The sequence below is a fragment of the Chiroxiphia lanceolata genome, chromosome 15 (assembly GCF_009829145.1).
Source record: "Chiroxiphia lanceolata isolate bChiLan1 chromosome 15, bChiLan1.pri, whole genome shotgun sequence".
Classification (NCBI taxonomy): Eukaryota; Metazoa; Chordata; class Aves; order Passeriformes; family Pipridae; genus Chiroxiphia; species Chiroxiphia lanceolata.
The window spans coordinates 10,875,627-10,892,036 of record NC_045651.1 but is presented as its reverse complement, the minus strand read 5'-3'; the positions used below and the strand labels follow the sequence as shown (position 1 = coordinate 10,892,036).

General features: G+C 62.5%; 2 protein-coding genes across 5 annotated transcripts; one reads left to right on the top strand and one right to left on the bottom strand.

Annotated features, from left to right (window-relative positions):
* Nucleotides 1-1,042: 1,042 nt before the first annotated feature.
* On the bottom strand, nt 1,043-5,692 carry SNCB (synuclein beta). Of its 3 annotated transcripts, none has more exons than XM_032703275.1 (6): nt 5,568-5,692; nt 4,837-4,964; nt 3,279-3,317; nt 2,805-2,923; nt 1,941-2,030; nt 1,043-1,791 (listed from the first exon to the last, which is right to left on the bottom strand). In XM_032703275.1, exons 1-6 carry the CDS (start codon nt 5,684-5,686, stop codon nt 1,759-1,761), a joined length of 528 nt encoding a protein of 175 aa, XP_032559166.1. In that variant the 5' UTR covers nt 5,687-5,692; the 3' UTR covers nt 1,043-1,758. The 3 variants fall into 3 exon arrangements, with proteins under 3 accessions (XP_032559166.1, XP_032559168.1, XP_032559167.1); XM_032703277.1 differs by lacking the exon at nt 5,568-5,692 and adding an exon at nt 5,424-5,536; XM_032703276.1 differs by lacking the exon at nt 5,568-5,692 and adding an exon at nt 5,109-5,254.
* On the top strand, nt 5,347-7,608 carry EIF4E1B (eukaryotic translation initiation factor 4E family member 1B). 2 transcript variants are annotated; one of them, XM_032703274.1, is made up of 7 exons: nt 5,347-6,150; nt 6,299-6,384; nt 6,485-6,580; nt 6,692-6,755; nt 6,943-7,056; nt 7,166-7,305; nt 7,423-7,608. In XM_032703274.1, the coding sequence occupies exons 1-7, from the start codon at nt 6,133-6,135 to the stop codon at nt 7,535-7,537; spliced, it is 633 nt and encodes a 210-aa protein (XP_032559165.1). In that variant the 5' UTR covers nt 5,347-6,132; the 3' UTR covers nt 7,538-7,608. The 2 variants fall into 2 exon arrangements, with proteins under 2 accessions (XP_032559165.1, XP_032559164.1); XM_032703273.1 differs by having other exon boundaries at nt 6,296-6,384.
* Nucleotides 7,609-16,410: the final 8,802 nt, after the last annotated feature.

Genomic DNA, 16,410 nt, shown 5'->3' with positions numbered 1-16,410 from the left:
CTCTCTCTTCTCTCTGGCTCCCAGCTCTCCTGGGCAGAGATCTGTCTTCCCCCAGACCCTCTCTGCCCCAGCCCCTTTACAGCCTCTCTGGCACTGAGGAAAGCCATGCTGATGCTGGTTTAGGTCTGCTTGCTTATGGATGGCAGAATTGGACAAGAGAAGAAAAAAATGCAATTAGTTCCAGGGGACGGGGAAGCCCAGGGAACAGACAGACCCCAAAGAGCTCTCTCAGTCCTTCTAATAACCCACAGTGGGTGCTATAAGCACTGCTGCAACCAGCACAGGCACGGGGAGCAGAGCCAGGGTGGAGATTTGCAGGCATCAGCAAACCTGTTGTGTGTCCGTGCTGACTGCTGCAGCTTCACTCCTTGCTGGCAAAGCTGGTGAGCCAGCATGGGTAGGGGATCTAATCTGATATTCATGTCACGGAGATTCAGCCCAGCCCCTCACCCCAGCCTGTGCTGTGGTCAAGGGGCTGGAGGCTGGCTGGGGATCTAGGCTGGGTTGGTGGTCCTGCCCCAGGAGAGCTGAAGGCCCAAGGACTGTGCTCTGGGGTGGGTACAGGACCCTCTGCCATGGTGGACATCCCTTAGCAGCGTGTGACACCCGCCTGCCCTTCAGGCGGTCACAGTGCAGCTGAGTGAGCCCATGGGTGCCAACCACATCCCCGACCCCTTGAGGGTAGGAAGGGGGAAACCAGTGCTGGGGCCCAGGGCTGTATCTAGCCTCATCCTGGCTTGTGGTCCACAGCCCCACAGGGCCCCCTGCATTCTTCTGGAGATGCAAAGCCCTGCAGACAGGCAGCTGGCATAGTGATACTGCCTGCACCCCAAGTCTCAGCCAGAGCCTGGCTGGAGGCCCAGGGCACACTGACCTGCTGCTGACAGAGGACAGCAGCCAGAGGACAGAAAGGCACCCTGTCCTTGTGAAGACCCACCTCAGCCCACTCCCCCACTGCCAGCCCCATTCCTCTTCCCAAAACTACCACCAAAGTACAGGGCGGCTCCCCTCCCCAGGGACCCCACAGCCAGGACCAGGGGGCTACAGACAAGAGTTGGCTTTATTCACGGACACGGGGGCAGCTGTGTCACTGGCAGCTGCCCTCGTATTGCACATCCAGCGACGGGGGAATATCCATGCCACGTCACAACACAGCTTCGGCACTATGGGACCTCGGGGGGGGCGCAGGCACCGTCACCACCCAGCAGGCTGGGGAGCGGGCTTGGGCGCCAAGGGTTCACAAAGGCAAAAGACCCGTCCACCCATAGATAGAGAGATATATATATAAAAAAAAATAGTTCCACGATGACCAGAGCAGAACCACAGGGACACGCGTGCAAGCGAAATGTACAGCAGCCCGCAAGCAGGTAAACATGCTTCGTACAGACACAGACACACCGGGACACAGCCGGGGTTTATGGCACTGGGAGGGATACAGAGCCATAAACCCGGGCTTCATGGACACACGCACGCACGCACGCACACACACCAGCCCCTGCGGGCAGCACCCACGGCTCGGGCACGCGCCGGGGCTCGGGGGCTTGGACACAGCGGGTTTTTCTCACTGCTAGACATGTTACGGAGACACGGACACGGTCCCTTGGAACGGAACTGGAGGAAGAACTCGTGAGCGAACGGGGCAGGGGCACCCCTGCTCCTCCCCGGCACACAGGCACCGGCCGGGGCCGGCTGGGGAGGAGCAGGGGGCTACCGGCGGTTCGTTGTGCTGCTGGTGGAAGAGGCAAGGATGGGGGTCCATTATGCCTCTGGCTCGTATTCCTGGTATTCCTCCTGTGGGATGGGTAAAGAAAGAGTTAGTGAGAGAGCTCAGGTGGTGCACAGAGTCCCTCTTTCCCCCAGCCCCGTGCCATCTTTGTGAACACTGTCACACTGTGCCCTCCACAGTGCCCTGTGCCCACCCTGCCACCCTATCCCCTCACCTGCGGGGGCTCCTCGTAGTTCTCCCCCTCTGGCTCCAGCAGCGGCTCGACCAGCGGCTCCTCCGCAGCCTCCTGGGCCACCTCCTCTGCCTGAGAGTGAGCCAGGGGGTCAGTCCCACACATACAGCCCCCCGTGTGGGCACCCACCCACCCTGCCCCTGCCAAACCAGCAATGCAAGCAGCATACAGGGGGCTCCACGTAGAGGGAACCAGTGGCACCCTGAGCACACAGCAGCCTGCTTAGCTGGGAGGTGACATGTACAAGTCCGTGGGACCAGGGGCTGTGTGTGCACATCCCTGTGCTTCTCCCAGCCCCGGGCAGGCAACGGGTGCTGGCACCGTGCAGACCCTGTTGAGCTCCAGGGGCTGGCAGTGCTGCGGGAGCATCCTGCATCCCTGTCAGGGGAGGGCGGTGCTGGGTAACCCCTCCCCGGGGCTGACAGGAGGGAAAGGGGGGCAGCCGATCCCGCCGCACAGCGACGGTGGCGGCGGTGGCCTCATTTCTTCAGCTGATGCTATTTTGGGCTAAGCTGGAAGCCAACAGCTCATGGGGCGGCGAGCTGGAACCCGCTGCCCCTCCCGCAGCTGTCAGGTCACCTCGCAGCCGCCGGAGCGATGCGCCGCAGGCCCGCGCCGCCGGCCGCCATGGCGGGGCCCGCGCGCGCACACGTCCGCACGCCCCACGCACGCGGCCGCGCACGCGGCCCGCACGCTCAGGGCCACGATGCCTGCCTGGCCTGGGCACAGGCAGAGCACCTGGGCACCCTCAGAGTCCCTCCCCTGGGACTGGGGAGCAGCCAAGGGGCTCCCCGCCAGACCCGGGCACGTGCCAGCCTCCCCACAGCGTCCGGGGGGGTGTCTCACCTTCAGATCCGCAGGGAACTCCTCTTTCTTCACCAGCCCAGTGGCCGCCGCGATGTTGCCCGCGCCGGAGAACGCCGCTTCACCCAGCTGGGACGCCTGCTCCTTTGCTTTCTCAGCCACTGCAAGAGCCAGGGCTGCCCATCAGTGCCCCCTCGCCCCGTGCCAGGGAGGGGAGCCCAGTTGTGACTTCATGCCCTGCACCACCCGGGGGAGCTGCTGGGGAGTCGCTGGGCAGGATCAGGCTCTTCCCACTTCCCTGCTGGGGTGCTGAGGAGGGGAGGGGGCCGGGACAGTGCTCTGCAGCTGGGCAGGGAGTGTGAGCCGCCACTGCAAATCCTTGGTTGCAGGATATAAGTTATATAAGAGGCTTTAGCAGAGTGACATCAGCCCCTCAATTAGCCTCTGATCTCGTTAGTGCGGCCACGCTCTCAGGGCCAGAGGGGTACGGCAGTGGGGAGACAGAGTAGACCGTACCTGAGGTTACGCCTTGCACCACACCTTGGGTTTTACTCCCTGAGGGTAGAAAGAGACAGAGATCAGGTTAGAGAGGCCAGTGGCCAGGCTCTGCCACATGCTGTGCCCAGGACCCTTTCAGGGCTCTGAACCAAGGTAGCATCCTGCCCATATCCCAGCCTAGCCACGCCAGGGCAGCCTGGGGGCTGAGGACCCGCCTGGCTCCCTGCAAGGTTTCTCCGGTCCCTGCAGGACCCTCAGGACTGGGGCCGCTGCCCCATACCTGGCAGGGCAGAGACCCCAGGGCCCAGCACCCTGTCAGGGCCCAGCCAGGCAGGCTGAATGCCAACCGTGCTGCTGAGTAAAATCTCCCATGGGAGCCAGGATCCAAACCCAGAGCTGGTGCCAACACAGCACGGGAAGCCCCACAGCTAGAGTGCCCAGGGCTGAGTGCTGCTGCTGGCCATGACAATCCTACCAGGCTCCTTCAGGCAGAGTGATACCACTCAGGACACCCCATGGAATGGGGGTGGGGTGTCTAGGTTGGAAGGAAAGGCAGGGACTAGGCAGCTCCTGCAGGATGGAGCCTCCAGGCACTCCTTAGGCTGCTGGACCCCCATCCAGCACACACACCCTGGGCAGAGTGTGGGTCCAGAACAGGCATCCACTACTGCCCAAGGGAACAGTTCTGAGGCCTCAGCATTCCCACAGAGCTAGTGCCCTCTGGAGCAGGACAGAGCCCCAGCCCTGCGCCCTCCTGCCTCCTGCTCCAGTCCAGGGCAGCCTCAGCTCCTGCCCCCAGCATTCCAACACCACAGCCAGGCACACAACCTGCCTAGGACCTGCTTCTCCTGCCTGCCATGTCTTCTAGGACTTGGCACCAAATAGACCCAGACCCCAATTGGCAGCACAGAGGGACTCTTTAGTCACCAACTGGGAGCAGGGGAGCATCTCCTGGCGTGGGATGCATTCCAGGGCATTGTCTCTCCAAGGAGGAAAAATGTGGTCCCGGCCCTGCTGCCCCACGCCGGGCACTTCCCAGCAAGGGGGTCACCACCTCCATCACAGTCCCTCCGCACTCCTGTCCCAGAGCATCCTCGGCACGGAGCCGAGGGACCCTGGGGCTCAGACTGCCGGGGACTGTAGAGGGTCCAGTCCCCGGGGGTCCCATCCCCTCAGCCTGGGGACCAGCCCCGGCTCTGCTCTTGCCTGTAGAGCCCACCCTCATGCCTGCAGATCCCCGGTGGGCTGGGGGGCACTGCGGGCACCGACCCTCTGCCCCGGGGCACCCTGCCTCAGGGTGGTCGTGACGGGGAAGGGGCAGGGAAAGGCGGGAGAGGGGCCGGGGACAGGTGGAAGCAGAAGGGGGACGGCAGGGGGATGGGCAGGAGGACGCAAGGGCAAACGCAGGAGCAGGCAAGGGCAGGCAGAGGGGGCCGGCAGGTGCAGGCAGGAATGGGCAGGGATTATCCGGGGGGGCAGGCATGGGCTGGCAGGGGGCTGGCAGGGGGCAGGCAGGGGGCAGGCAGGGGGCTGGCAGGGGGCTGGCAGGGGGCTGGCAGAGCAAGCCGGTCCTTACCGACATAGAGGACCCCTTCCTTGGTCTTCTCGGCCGCCTCGGCCACCCCCTGCTTGGTCTTCTCGGCGGCGGCGACCACCCCCTCCTTGGCCTTGGACAAGCCCTTCATAAAGACCTCCATGGCGGCTCTGCGGGGAGAGGCCGCACGGCTTCACCCCGCCCCGGCCCCGCGCCCGCCCGCCCCGCGCATCCCGGTCCCGCGCATCCCTTCCCCGCGCATCCCATCCCCGCGCATCCCGGTCCCGCGCCCCCGGCCCTGCCGCCCGCCCGACCTGGCTCGCTGTCGGCGGGGACGGGCGGGCCGGGCCGGGCCGGGCCGGGCTGCGGCGGGGCGGGCTCAGTGCGGCTGTGCCGGGGCCGCGCTGCGCCGCGCTGCGCCGTGATGCGCGGGGGGGACCGCGCCGCGCCGGGCTGAGCCAGCCTGAGCCGTGCTCGGCCGTGCCGAGCCGTGCCGTGCCCCGCCGCCCCCGCACCGCCCCGCACCGCCCCGCACGGCAGCGGCGCCCCCGGCCCTTCGCCGCCCCAGCCCGCGGGCTCCCTCCTCGCACTACTCAGCACGCCGGGAAGGTCCTTCTCCCCATCCTCACCCGTCGTGATACCACCCCACGCTGTCCCCATGCTATTCTGTTCGGATCCCCATTGCATCCTATCCCATCCTCTCCCTGTCCCGTCTCCTTCTGATTCCATCACCTCCTGTCTACAAGCTGTACTTATCCCATCCCATCCTTAACTCGTTCCATCCTTGTCCCTGTCCAACTCTCAACACATTCCACCCTGTCCCTGTGCCATTTCTGTCCCCGATCCCCTTCTCATCATATCCTCTTCCTATCTCATCCCACTCTTTTCCCATCCTACTCGATCCAATTCTGATCCCATTTCCTGCCCATTGCATCCCACACCCTCTCCATCCCATTCCTATTGCATGTTGTTCCATCTGATCCTAACCTGATCCCATTCCTATCCTCCAATCTGATGCTACCCCATCCTCTTTGTGTACTATCCTGCCCTGCCCATACCATACCACCTTGATCCCCCACACACATGGTCTCCACCTTACCCCATTCTACTTCCCCATCCTGATCCCATCCCACTCTGAGCACCCGCTCTCATCCCCCAGCTCCCTGCCCTAGAGGGGAATCCCCCAGCTCCCTGCTCTCCAGGAGGGGCAGGCCTGACACCCCCTCCCAGGACACCACCCTCCTGCCCCACCAGCTGCAGCTGCGACGGCTCCTCATCCTGCCTGCCTGTGGGCATTTAAGAGCCAGGGGCAGCCCAGGGAAGCATGTGCTGGGCAGGATGGCTACAGGAGAGCAGGTGGGTGCTCACCCTGTGAGCTGGGGAGGCAGGCCTAGGCAGCCCTGCTATCCCTTGGGGCTCCTAGTGTGAGCATGGCTGAGGGGCTGCAGGCTGCCTGCTGGGGTGGCCATAGGGCTCCTCAGGGCTGTTCCTTCTTCCCCAGCAGAGGCAGGAGAAGCGGCGCCGGCGCAGGGCTCGGCAGCAAGAGCTGCTCCCAGAAGAGGTCCTGGACAAGCACCCCCTACAGAACAGGTATGGGGAGCCCAGCCATGGGCAGCCTCTCCCCGCACCCAGAGGGGTGTGCTGGGTCTGGAGGGGGTTTCTAGCATGGCTGAACACTCTCCCTCCCCAGATGGGCACTGTGGTTTTTCAAGAATGACAAGAGCAAGATGTGGCAGGCAAACCTGCGTCTCGTCACCAAATTCAGCACTGTGGAGGACTTCTGGGCGTGAGTGTCCCTTCTGGAGGTGTTCTGGTGGGGAGGTCTGGGCCAGAGGAGGGTGCTAGAGGTCCCCAAGGCACCTCTTCTCATCTGCTTCTGTGTCTCCACCTGGTACAGGTTGTACAGCCACATTCAGCCTGCCAGTAAGCTCTCATCTGGCTGTGACTATTCCCTCTTCAAGGTATGATACCCCATGCTCACAGTCCCCACTGTGCCCAGCATTACAGGGGCACACTGAGTGCTGGCGGGGCTGGCAGGATGCCCTGGCTGTAAGGTGGGAGGAGAAATCCAGCTGGATATTCACAGCTTCCACAGCCAGCTTTGGCCCAGTGCTTGGTGCCCCTGACCATTCCCTTGCCCATCCCTAGGACGGGATCGAGCCCATGTGGGAGGACAGCCAGAACAAGCGTGGTGGGCGCTGGCTCGTCACCCTGTCCAAGCAGCAGCGGCACACTGAGCTGGACCATTTCTGGCTGGATACGGTGAGTGCAGCCCTGCTTGGGCTGGCCTGGGGGTTCTGACTGTGGCACTCCCCCTGCCCCGGGGCTGAGCCCCAGCAGGGACTGTCCTGAGCTCCTTTCTTCCTGGCAGCTGCTGTGCCTCATTGGGGAGATGTTTGATGAGTACAGCGACGAGGTGTGCGGGGCTGTCATCAACATTCGCACCAAGGGGGACAAGATTGCCATCTGGACCCGGGAAGCGGAAAACCAGGAAGGGGTCACCCACATTGGGTAATGCAGTGTCAAGGGAGGCTGTACAGGGCTAGTTTTGGGGGGGAATGGGGTCTCTGGGCAGGGAGCCAGCGGCAGAAGTGCTACCCTGTTCATGTAGCCCTTTCCTTCTGGCAGGCGTGTCTACAAGGAGCACCTGGGCCTGTCACCGAAGGTCACCATCGGGTACCAGGCCCACGCAGACACAGCCACCAAGAGCAGCTCCCTCCCCAACGCCAAGTTTGTGCTGTGATTGGGGGGGGTAGCAGTGAGCTGCTTGTGGGGTCCCCATGTACTGTCTCAGAATGAATGACCGCATCTGAATATGGTCTGTGTCTCTAGGGCTCTGGAAATTTGGGGTGGCTCTTGTTTGGGGATGGGGAAGGGGATGATATGTTGGCCCCCCACCCCCTTTCTGGGTGAGCAGGGCTGGGAGCACATCACTATGGCATGGGGCATGTTCCCCTGCCTCCTCTAGTGCCCGGGACCAGTGCCCCTCTCCCTGGAGCTGTGGGCGTGTTTCTCTGCTCTGGGGGACCCTGGAAAGACCCCAGGATGATGCTGGGTTCTGTCTTCCCCTGGTTGAGGCACAGGCACAGCTCACTGCCCTGCAAGCCTGGGCATGGGAGGGAGTGCTGGAGCTCAGCTCAGCCTGGTAAGCTGGTTCCCATCTCTCCTGAGCCCTGCACATCAGTGAGACATGGTTCTGCCTTCCCAGGAAGATGATCTCCCCAGCTGAGGGCTGTCAGTATCCCAGCAGGGTGGGTGCTGGGGCTGCAGTACAGCATTGTCCCCGTGCTTCATCACCTCCCACAGACACCTGCAGCACAGGTGGTACAAAGTTGTTTGCTTCCCAAGGCTTTACTGGTGCCAGACCTACATGTTCACAGCCTCAGTCTGTTGAGCTCTGACTTTGCTGGCTCCTCCTTTCTGCTGTCTCTCCCTGTCCTGGACCCTGGCTGCAGAGAGGCCACTGTATTCCCTCCCAGATTCAGCCCAGCCTGCACTCTGTCCTTCAATCTTTTATTTGTGTGTTTGATTGTTGGATCTGTCCTCCTTCTCTGCCTAGTCGGGTTCTCGAGGTGGAGCTGTCTGCTCACCTCCTGACAGTGCTGCCTGCAGCTCTGCCCTCACTGCAGCTCTGATGCAGGAGGAGCATCTTCCATCCCCTCCAGCAGCCCTCCATGTCAGCCTAGGGTTACACCTTATCCAGGGCAGCACGTCCAGCCCATCTGTGCCTCCCCATGAGCCCAGAGTCAGGGTCACTCATCCCCCCATGGTGCTGTGTCAGCACTGCTCTGTCTGAAGCCAGGCTCTGCAGAGAGCTGGTCCCTCAGAAGGACGAAGTATCGACCACATCTGTGCTCTTGGAGTTGCTTGAGACTTGTCTAGTCGCAGCTTGGCAGGCAGCTGGTGCAGCCGTGACCCCTGGAGTCTCGGCTGCCTGCAGTGCAGCCCGTGGGGTTGAGCTTGCTGAGCCCTGCACTGCCCTGGGTTGCTGCTGCGGCTGCATAGAGCTGTGTCCCCAGGACTCAGCTGCCCTTCTCCAGGGGACAGCAGCAGGGACTCCAGGGCACCTCCCCTGGGGAAGCTATGCCAGGGCTCTGCCTGCCCTCCACCACCCCACATTGCCGTTGTGCCAGGTGGAAGATGCCGCTAAGAGGGTGAAGACAGGAGCTCGTTCCTGTCAGGCAGCGTGCCAGGCCCTATCCCTGTGTCCTTGCATCACGTGCTGTCGTTAGGTCACTTCTCTCTGCAGGTGTAGGGGGGGCAGGACCCCTCTACCCTTCCCCATAGGACAACTGGGCTGGAGGTGCTGCAGGCAGCAGGACCAGGGTGAGGGGACAGTGTGGGGAGAAAGGCAACACCCCCGACTTGGGGTGCCCGCAGGCGAGGGAGCGAGGGTCGGCTCTGCCTGCCACGTCCGGAGGTCCCGCACGGGTGGTGTGCCGGCAGCCTGGATGCTGCCTACGCTGCCTGTACCGCCGGTCCCTCGCCACGCGATGGTGCCGCTCGCCCGGCCTTGGCCAGCTCCGGCACGGCAGGGCTGGCAGCCTGCCCTGCCTGCGGTGGGGTCCCTGCCCGGCCGGCGGTAGGGTACACCCTGGCTGTAGTGGGGTGACAGAGCTACCCCAGGTCCCCGGAGGAGAGGCAGGCAGAGCCACATGTGGGGTAACAAGGCTGAAGCTGGAGGAGCGGGTGCCGGGACCCCCTTAAAACACACCATTAATGCTCCTCCCCAGCAGTGACAAAATGAAGTGTATGAGACCCAGGGCTGCCTGTCCCTCTGTCCCTTTAAGCCACCCTAACCCTAACCCTAACCCTGTAGTGCCATGGTTCATCGCCATTCTTGTGCAGCCACGGTGGGATTTCATTTGATTGGAAAAAATAATAGGAGCCATTTATCTCCATGGCTTTATGGGCTCCTAGCATCCCCACAGCCCAGCCAGGCTGGGAGGCTGGCAGTGCCCACTCAGAGCCCACCCTCTGGAGACACAATGACTTTCATCCTTGAGTCCTGCACTCCACGGTCCCTCTCTGAGAGCCAGAAGGTGCCGGGGGGCACTCGGGGACCCCCCCGGGTGGGCACAGTGGTTGCCAGGAGCCACCCAGTGAGCACACCAGTGCCAGGGCTGCCCCTGGCCTGTCTCATGCTGGGTAGCTGTCCCAGCTGGCAGCCAAGCTGGCAGCCCTGTCAATAATAATAATTAAAAATTAATAGTAATCAAAAGGGAGAGGCAGATGGCAGCAGACATGCGGCAGGGCTGCAGGTGGGGGGTTGCACTGGCGACAGAGGGGCCTGCAAGGACGAAGGGGGGGGGGAGGGGGAGGAGTGCTGTGGGGTCCAGTGGGGAGAGTGGTGCAGAGTGTGGGACTCATATGAAACAACAGAGATGGGGGATTGGGGGATGTAGGGCTGCAGTTGCCGTGGGGCACAGCAGGATGGGGGAGAGAAGCACAGCTCTGGGCTGGTGCAGGGATGGAGATCCATGTCCCCCTCTCTGGGCAGGTGGAGTGGGTTGGTGGTGCTGGGTGCTTCTACAGGGTCACTTTACCAGCAGCTGGCATGCAGCCAGGGCCAGGCACTGCCAGTCTGGCTTCTCCCTGAGCCACTGGCTCTGTCAGCAAGGACAAATCCTGCCTCCTGCCCTCAGCATGCATCCGGTGCCAGGTTGAGTGCAGGCACCCATTCTGTTACAACCAATGGGTGCTGCAGGGTTAAAATCCCCCAAATAACTGGGGAAGGAGCCCCTGGCTCCGTGCAGGGTATGTGGGCTGGGGAAGAACAGGCAGGGCTGGCTCACCGTGGGAGTGGGCAGGCAGCGCGGCTGCCAGCACTGGGGCTGTGTCACACTGTTCCTGGAGTGCCTGAGCCTGTCACCCAACCAGGGGTCACAGGGATGCTCTGGGCCTTGCAGGAGGGATGTGTGCATGCGGGGACTCCCATCAGTGGGTACCACCATCATCCTATGAGCATTCCTGGATTGGAGCACCTCATACCCTCCCTGCCCACCCTGCTAGGCCCTGGAAAGGATACAGACTGTGCTGGCCCTCCATCCAGAATCACCATGGCATGCAAGGAGAGGCACCCAGGGTGAGGGGTACCTACAGCGCACTGTTCCCATGACAACCTCCCGGGAGAGATAGCAGTCAGTGTGGGAGATGGGGGAGGTGAGGGGCTTGTGGACCCCTCCACACAAGGGCTGCTGTGCCTGGCAGGACGCAGTGGGGCACAGCAGAGGGGCTTGCTCCCAGACTTGGGCTCTGCCTCCTCCATCCTGTTCCCTGCCTGCTGTCCCTGCAGTGTGGGGCAGGCAGGCATGGCAGTGCTGGTGCTGCCTGTCCAGGCTGGGCTGCTGCTCTACAGCAATAGCTTTGCACAGGTTCTTTGCACAGCTGGGTTTGCACGGTGGGGAAGGGGTTAAGTGCCTGCAGGGTCCTTCCCAGTGCCAGCAGCAGAGGAGGGGAAGACAGGGACAGTATCTCCTGCCCTGCGCCTCAGGGAGCCTGTACCTGAGAAGGGTCCTTTGCTGTCACTTCTCATCTGGGTGGATACCAGGCTCTACAACACGGCTGAGCACTTTCCTTCCCCGCAGGGACGGGCTGGCACTTCTCGCTTGGCAGAGGCAGGCGGGGGGAGCAAGTGGGTGGGATGGGGACAGAGATGGGGATGGGGACAGCGTCGGGAGCTGTATGGACACAGACCTGCAGACATAGCTGCAGCACGGGGCTGTGCAGGTGGCAGGCAGTACCACCACTCCTGCGGGGTGTGTTCTGCTGGACCTACATCACGGTCTGGGTGCCCCCCAGCTGGCTGGCACATGCCCACGGGGCCTTTTCCTGCTCCAGTTGCTGTGCCTGTGCTCTCTGTGCAGCCCCTGCCCGCAGCCCCCTCCCTCGGCTCCCCAGGTGGATGCCACCAGCTCCAAGGGACCAACACAGATCCATTAGCACACCACCCCCTCATCCTCCCAGTGTGACATAGGGACCAGCCACTCTCCTGGTTCGCAGGGGAGCAGCTGTCAGCCCTGGGGTACAGGGCACATGGCAGGCAGCACCACTGATGCCTGTCCTTTCCCTCCAGGCCCTGTGCACCCTGGTGTGCCCTTGCAAGGGGCTGGTGATGCTCCAGCTCACAGCCATCCCCTTCTGTGAGGCTGGGGGCTGCCGGGCTCCCCGCCAGGCTCCCTGCATGCCCGAAGCACCACGTTTCTAGCTGGGAGAGCTGGTGTTTCCCGGGCGGTCGATGCGCCCATCGATCCCGCACAGCTCTGGCGGCTGCTCTCCCACCGCCCTGCTAATTAATTGTCTACTGCTGCTGCTGCTGCTGCTGCGGGAGTGCTGGGCACCCGGGGCGCCTGGGCTGCCTGCACCCTTCCCTGCTGGCACCCTGCCATACCTGCACCCTGCCCTGCTGCCAGCTCACAGCTCCTACCCCATACTTGACCTGGAGCTGGCACCCACCTCTGTCACGGAGTGGGGGGGGGGTCTATATCAGGCTAGGGAGGGGGCTGGCAGGCCCGGAGCAGGGTGAGAAGCACAAGGGGCTGAGCGGGAATTTGGGAGGCAGCACATGGCCACTTGCAGCCCCCGCTGGCTGCCCATGTCCAAGACAGCCTCCCACTGTTCACTAATGTGCCTGACCCAGCCTGCGCCAGCCCCCAGTGAGGCATGGGGACAGGGACGGGGACAGGGATACTGCCTTTGTGCCGGGATGTAATGAGATTTCTGCTTGGCTGCCTGGATAGAAAATCCCAGACAGAGGATGCAAAAAGCCTCACCAAGCTCAGGCAGCCTCCTACCCTGGGCGTACAGAGGTGTCCCCAGCCCAGCACCCACAGTGTTCCCAGGGAGGTATCAGCACCAGCTGGGCCTTGGAGCACCCACTGCACTGCTTGGCATGGAGTGCCCATGTGCAGTCCAGTAGCTTTGCTACCCATTCACCCCACTGACCCCTGTCCCAGCTCCACTCTGCCACCGGTACAGCCACCCCATGCCAGGGCTAGGGGAGCCAGGGACACCCTTGAGGACTCCAGGCTGTGTGCGACCACCTCCTGTCTGCCTGGGTACAGGTGTCTGCACCCCCGTGCTGCCAGACCCTGATGCTCTCTGGTGAGGTTCCTGGTACTGCAGTATTTTGTCCACAGGACCCTTGTGTGCAGGGTGGCACCATGCTGCACCTTTGGCTGCCTCATTTTCCCCCACAACAGCAGCAAATCCATCTCCTCAGAAAACAGGGAACAGCTCTGTGGGTGTTGGGGCTGTGAGGAGCAGGTTGGTGCCGGGATGGGCTTTGCTGCACTTCTTAACGAAACCCTTCCCACCCCCGGCACCGCGCGCCGTTAATCTACTCTTGCAAATGGCTAATTTTGAAAATCCTCTTATCAGAATTAGGTCCTCAACATCCATATTTATTTACTTTTCATTATCATAATCTTTCCGCTCCTTGTGTGGCTGGGGTTGTTCTCGCTGGCTCCATTTCTGAGCATCCCTGCACAGGATGATACCCGGGATGTCTCACACCATGTCATGTAATCCCAGGCCAAGCTGTCCCATGCCATGCTGTGTTTGCCATGCTTTGTCCTTCATATGGTGCACGTGTTCCTCACACCTTTGGCTCTGCCAGCGACACCACCAGCGCTGGTGCCTGCTCCCCATCAGAAGACTCTCTTGCCCCGTGCCCCGCCCAGCCCCGTCCCTGCCCGGCCCCGGCGCCGGGGTCCCTGCATTATGCATTGTTTATTCGTCAGCACCTTCCCTGTTTGTAACTCAATTAAGCAGCCGTGGTTTTGCTAATACAATGGTGTTTAATATTCGGCTTCCTTAAATACCACGAATGGATAGGGAGGCAACGCACAGGCGATCCATTATACATGAGCTCAAATATCTGCTTAAATATTTGATAGGAGTTTAGAAAATCTCAGGGCTGGCCTTGCCCGTGGCTGCTAGGGCTGGGCAGGAGGTCGGCATGGCACAGGCAGGGGCTCTTCCAGGCCTCATGGTGGTGGGAGCTGCCTCATCTTGGCTGGCCCAGACAAAATTGGCACCTGGGACACATGGCGAGGAGTGAGCGCTGCCAGGGAGGTGATGTCCCTAGGGAGGTGGCAGACGAAGCCCACAGAGCCTGGTGATGCCCTCCCTCCCGCTCCGCCCCAATCCAGTCTCTTTCAGATGAAAGTCCTGGCACAATGGCGGTAGCACACGGCTGAGCCATGACCACAGCACACTGGAGAGGAGAATTAATTTTTAATTCCACCTTAATTACTCTGATTAATAATCCATTTACAGGACCCAATGGGGTCAGTGTTTCTGGCGTCCCCCCGGGGTTTGTGGGACACCCAGGTGCTGAGCACATGGCACTGGGGGCAGTGGGCCAGCTGGGTAATGTATTCTTCTCCCCAAAGCCCCCGAGTCCTGTGGCTCCCTATGTGCTGCAGCCTCTCACACCACCCTGGCGGGTGGTCAGGGGTCTCAGGTGCCCACATGGGCACGAGCCGGGCAGACATGGACCCTTGGCAACAGGGCTCAGGGCTCTGGCAGCTGTAGAGCAGGATCTGGCTCATCCATCCCCTCAGCTTCTCCTCAGCAAGAGGGAAAGCAAGTGGAATTGAAAGTGATCTCCCCAATCTGTATTAATTAGAGTCTATTAATTCGTCAGCGTGCCCTGCCACTTCCCCACTGACGACCCAGCCGTGCTGGTCTGCAGCACAGGAGGGACACACAGAGTGACACCACACAGCCCTGGCACAGCATCTACATGGCACTGTGCATCACCAGCACACGGTGAGGGAACCGGGAGAAGCCAAGGCAGGACCGGGCACCATCAGCAGTCCCTGGACAGGGAGGATGCAGTAGGTGCCCACTCAGTGGGAGTGTTGTTGCTGGCACCAGTGGCAGAGCACCAGGAGTGGGAGAGCAGTGCAAGGAGCAGATGGGGCTGTCACCATTTGGGGGGGCCCGAGCCCCCTCCCCACCATGCTGCCCCAGGGTGGCACCATGCTGGGCACCCTGCTCAGGTGCCATCTGTGCTGGGTACCCTCGCCTTGCCCTGCCCCGCTGCCAGCCTGGGGGGTCCAGCCACTGTGAGAGCCCAGGCTGGGGGTCCCAGTGCTGCGGGGGAGCTCACCCTGGTTCCCATGGCAGCCCCCCCCAGAGCTCATGTGCAGAGCGGTGACTTCAGCAGGAGCAGATGGAGCCGCAAGGAGTAAAAACATCCTGTTTCCATGCAAATGCCATCAGTAATAACGAGCCAGCCTGAAGGAGGGTGGTTATTGCTGTGCCAGGGCTCTGCCCACAGGGGCTGGGGCTCTCCTCTGCCACTGGCCCCCACCAGTGTCCATACAGGACGTGGCACCACCTGGGGTAGGCGCATGGTGGGACGGGAGCAGGCACACATGGGTGTCACCCCACACTCACTGCCCTACCTGTGTGCATGGTCAGTCCCCAGCTGCATTGGCACGGGAGGCCCCTGGAGGGTGTGATGATCAGAGATGTCTCTGGTCTTGTCCCAGGGCTGTGCTGGTGGCGGGCTTGGCTCTGCCTGGCACTGCCAGCATTGCGCTGAGGTGGATGGAGGCCATGGCACAGCTGGTGCCACCCAGGAGAGCCGCGCTGGTTTCCCACCCGCTTCAGCTCTTGAAGGCATCAGAGCAGTTGTTAATTGTTCCTGATGCTGCTAATGAAATTATTGCTGCGTGATGCTGGGAACCACTGCCTGGCCCCACAGCTGGGGACAGGGACTGCTCAACACTGCTGGCATGGACTCTGGCTCCCAGAGGGTTTGGGGAGCACCTTGGGCACCCCAGTACAGCCTCACCCCCCTTTGACCCTTGCCCCTTGTCCACACTATAATCTGCCCACTGGTGACAGCAGCACTGCTTGAGCGCACCTTGTTTGGGTTCAGAGAGGGCATGGGGAGGGAAGGGGATGTATCCTGAAGCCACAGTCCCTGGGAGAGGCCAGCTTCGCTGAGCGTGGGGTACCTTGAGGCCAGACCCCCATGTATGGCAGTGAGGTGGGGCCCCACAGGTGACCCACGTTCCTGCCAAGATGGTGTCCCCGCTTCCATAGCATTTCCTAGCATGAGACACACAGTCACCCACCGGAGCTGTGGTGGTGCAGGACAGGGTGTCTGCAGGACCCTCATCTCCTGGGATTGTCCTCCCACCCTCCACCCGTGGGTTGCCAGGCTGGGCTGGGGGGGACCCTTGGGCATCACCCGGTGTTAGAGCAGAAGTTTAGGGCAGAGAGGGGTTGTGGAGATGCATCGGGTAGCGGGGGTGCGCTGCCGGGGGTGTCCCGGGGGGATGCAGTGCCGGGGGGGGGTCCCGCGGAGGGGGGTGATGCCGTGCCGCGGGATGCACCGTGTCCGGGGAGACGCAAACCCGGGGATGCCGCGCTGCGTTGCGCTGCGCTCGGAGAAGGTGCGGACCCTCCGCGGCGGCCCCGGTGTGTGCTGAGGAGAGGGTGCAGCGCCGGCGGGGGGAGCGGTGCCGGCGGTGCAGGCGGGGGGCGGCGGCGGGGGCGCGCCCAGCTGTTGCGCCGTCCCTTCCGCGGGCGGGTCCGCGCTCCCGCCCCGCATTGGCGGCGCCCGGGCGGAGCGGAGCGGCGCGGCGGCGGGCGGCA